Source organism: Chiloscyllium plagiosum, chromosome 44 (assembly GCF_004010195.1).
Source record: "Chiloscyllium plagiosum isolate BGI_BamShark_2017 chromosome 44, ASM401019v2, whole genome shotgun sequence".
In the NCBI taxonomy this organism is placed as follows: Eukaryota; Metazoa; Chordata; class Chondrichthyes; order Orectolobiformes; family Hemiscylliidae; genus Chiloscyllium; species Chiloscyllium plagiosum.
The window spans coordinates 11,927,520-11,930,891 of NC_057753.1; the positions used below are offsets into that span (position 1 = coordinate 11,927,520).

Here is a 3,372-nt window from a genome sequence, read left to right on the forward strand (position 1 = left end):
ATGTGGGAATTGGGGGGATGGATGGGAGAATGGGGGGGATGGGGGAATTGGGGGGATGGGAACACTGTGAAGGAGATGTGATCCAGGGATTTTGAGGTGTAGTGTCCCTAACTGGCAGATTCTGACTCAGCTGTCTCCATCTCTCGAGGTGTGTAGGAACATCTCAGTAGTAGGCTGAGTTACAAAATTACAGTAACGCAGACACAAAAGAACTGAGTGGCTGTTTGGGTCATTGCGAAGGGTCACAGGTGGGCTAGACCAGGTAAGGATGGCGGATTTACTTCAACTGAAGGTAAAGGGCCGTGGATGCTGGAAATCTGAAACATAAAATAGAGCAGGAAGTTCTGGAGAAAGCCTGCAGGTCTGACTTTAGTTGGTATTTCGAGTCTGGTGATTCTCCGTGAGTACTGAAAATAGCTGGGAAGGGCTCGGTACTTATGCTGATAATGGTGAGGATAGGGAGTGAATAGAGCATGAGGGTGCCCAGGGAGAGAGAAAAAGATGGATGGGCACACAAAGAGATTGCTGACGATAAGCCAAGAGAAACATAAATGCCAGTAAGGGTACCAATGAGAAGTTACCTGAAGAACATTAGTGGACCAGATGGATTTTTAATGACAATTGATAATTCGTTATGGTCTGCTTTTACACCTTTTATTTGGTTGAATTGAAATTTACATCGCACCTTCTGGCAAGATGGGTTAGCAATACGATGACATTACCAGCATCCCACCATCACAACACTTTAGGAAATAAGCATTCTCCTTAGATACTTGAATTGTTGGTTCTGAGTTTTGACTCTATTTCAGAATATAATAGAATAGCCTTTATTGTCATATATACTCAAAGAGTATAGTAGAAAGTTTACATGTTGCCAGTTAAACTTAGATACAAAAGTACCTAGGCACAGCTTATTTAGTTGATTTAGACAATTGAGAAATAAAATGTCCAGCATTATAGAAATAGAAGTTCACTACAACAGACCATGCTAGCACCTAGCTCCTGACAAGTAAGGATATTGTCAAACTTGAGAGGGTTCAGAAAAGATTTAGCAGGATTTTTCTGGGAGTGGAGAGTTTGAGTTATGGGGAGCGGCTGGAACCTTTTTTTTCACTGGGGCATAGTAAATTGAGATGTGACCTTTTAGAGGTTTACGCAATCTTGAGGGGTATAGATAAGGCGAATGGCAGGTGTCTTTTCCCTAAGTCGGAGGATTTCAAGTCAGAGGGGCACAATTTTTAAGGTGAGAGGAGAAGGGTGTTTTAGAAAAAAAGAGAAGCAATCTTTTTTTTTACACAGAGGGTGGTTGGTGCGTTGAGTGAACGTCCAGAGGAAGCGGTGGATGCGGGTACAGTTACAAAATTTAAAAGGTATTTTTCAGTGAGAAAGATTTGGGGTGATGTAAGCCAAGCGCAGGAAGGCTGGTGGGAACAAGGAGGCCTCTGGGCGGGGCTTGTCCTCCGACCAATCGGAGTGTAGAAGGGTGGCGGGGTTGGAGGACTGAGTGGGCGGGTCTGGTCCTCCGACCAATCGGAGTGAATGGGGAGGCGGGGCTTGAGGACGGTGTGGGCAGGGCTGAGTGATGACAGCATCCATGGATAGAGAGTTGGGTGATAGAGCGTTGGGTGATAGAGAGTTGGGTGATAGAGAGTTGGGTGATAGAGAGTTGGGTGATAGAGAGTTGGGTGATAGATGGCTGTCCATCAGAGGCTGGTGGAACGAGTTAAGTTTGGGATCAGGGTGGGGCATGGACTGATTGGACCGCAGGCTCTGTTTTCCGTGTTGTATGACTCTGTCCAGACTGACGAGGTACGCAATTTTCCTGTTGCAGATGGTTAGAAGGGAGGGAAGCGTGGATGGCAAGCTGAAGCCGAACGCCCTGCCGAGGTCTGGGTGAGTCGCTCGATTCGCTTCCGAAGGTGGAGGGAAGAAATGTCAAGTTCTGGCTGCGGCAAGCGATTTCGACTGTCGGCGGGGGACGCAAACGGAAGGCCTGGGAGAGCGCTCTGGTGAGCTGAAGTCGCGGGCATGGAGAAGCGGTGGAAGTGCGGAGACTGCGGGAAGGGCTTCGACTACCCTTCCCACCTGGAAACCCACCGCCGCAGCCACACCGGCGAGAGGCCGTTCATCTGCTCCGAGTGCGGCAAGGGCTTCGCCCAGTCGCAGCACCTGCTCTCGCACCAGCGCGCCCATTCCAGCCGCAGGCCGCTCAAGTGCTTCGAGTGCGAGAAGAGCTTCAAGCGCAGGAACCACCTGATGCAGCACCAGCAGACCCACACCGGGGAGAGGCCCTACACCTGCCCCGAGTGCGGCAAGGGCTTCACCCAGTCCTCCACCCTGATGCGGCACCGGCAGACCCACACGGGCCGGCGGCCGTTCACCTGCTCGGTGTGCGGCAAGGGGTTCATCCAGTCGTCCACGCTGCTGCGCCACCAGCGGGTGCACACCGGGGAGAGGCCGTTCACCTGCCCCGTGTGCGGGAAGGGACTGACCCGGCTGAGCACCCTCACTTCCCACCAACGGGCCCACGCCAACAAATAGCGCCTTTCGAACGTCGCCGGAGGGCGGTGTGCACTTTAGAAACACGAGCGCCAAGCCTGGGGCCACTCACCGTCTGTGTCCATGCAAAGGACACAGGTGCCAGTGGGTACAGATGCAACATTGATAGTCCCATGCTGACCCCTTGGACCAGAATGGAGTTTAATATTCACGGTTAGCTATCAAATAAATCAGCTTTTGTGGAAACACTCTGTGTCCTTGGCCATATCTCTTCAGTGGAGAGGGCTGACCACCTCCTCTTCCTTTCCAGCTGTCGGGTTATTTCGCTCTCGGGACATCGGTTACTCACGCAGCCCAGCTTTGGTGACACGCTCAGAACAAATCACTGGAAACAAAACTGTGTGGTAGAGAGGCACGGCATGGAAACAGAGCCTTCGGCCCAACTCGTCATGGGGGGGCGGCACGGTGGCTCAGTGGTTAGCACTGCTGCCTCACAACACCAGGGACCCAGGTTCGATTCCGGCCTCGGGCAACTCTCTGGGTGGAGCTTGCACATTCTCCTCGTGGGTTTCCCTCCGGCTGCTCCGGTTTCCTCCCACAATCCAGAGACGTGCCGGTCAGGTGAATTGGCCATTCTAAATTGCGCCTGGTGCATGAGTCAGAGGGAATTGGGTTCTGGGTGGGTTACTCTGCAGAGGGTCGGTGTGGACTTTGTTGGGCCGAAGGGCCTGTCCCCACACTGTAGGGAATCTAATCTCGCCTGTGCTGATCAGATATCCTGAACTAATCCAGTCCTATTTGCCAGCACTTGGCCCGTATCCCTCTGTGAGGCGAAAGTGAGTCCTGCAGATGCTGGAGATCAGATCCAAGATT

At 52.1% G+C, this 3,372-nt stretch overlaps 1 protein-coding gene across 2 annotated transcripts in view; it reads left to right on the top strand.

Moving 5' to 3' along the window:
• LOC122543585 (zinc finger protein 664-like) overlaps positions 1-2,745 on the top strand; it is a 14,998-nt gene extending 12,253 nt beyond the window's left edge. The window contains exons 1-2 of one of the 2 annotated variants that reach the window (XM_043682399.1): positions 114-262; positions 1,832-2,745. In XM_043682399.1, the coding sequence (XP_043538334.1) occupies positions 2,029-2,541 (513 nt within the window). In that variant the 5' untranslated portion in view covers positions 114-262; positions 1,832-2,028 and the 3' untranslated portion in view covers positions 2,542-2,745. Of the gene's footprint in view, positions 1-113; positions 263-1,831 lie in introns of those variants that run through there. The other variant, XM_043682400.1, reaches the window with a different exon arrangement.
• Positions 2,746-3,372: the final 627 nt, after the last annotated feature.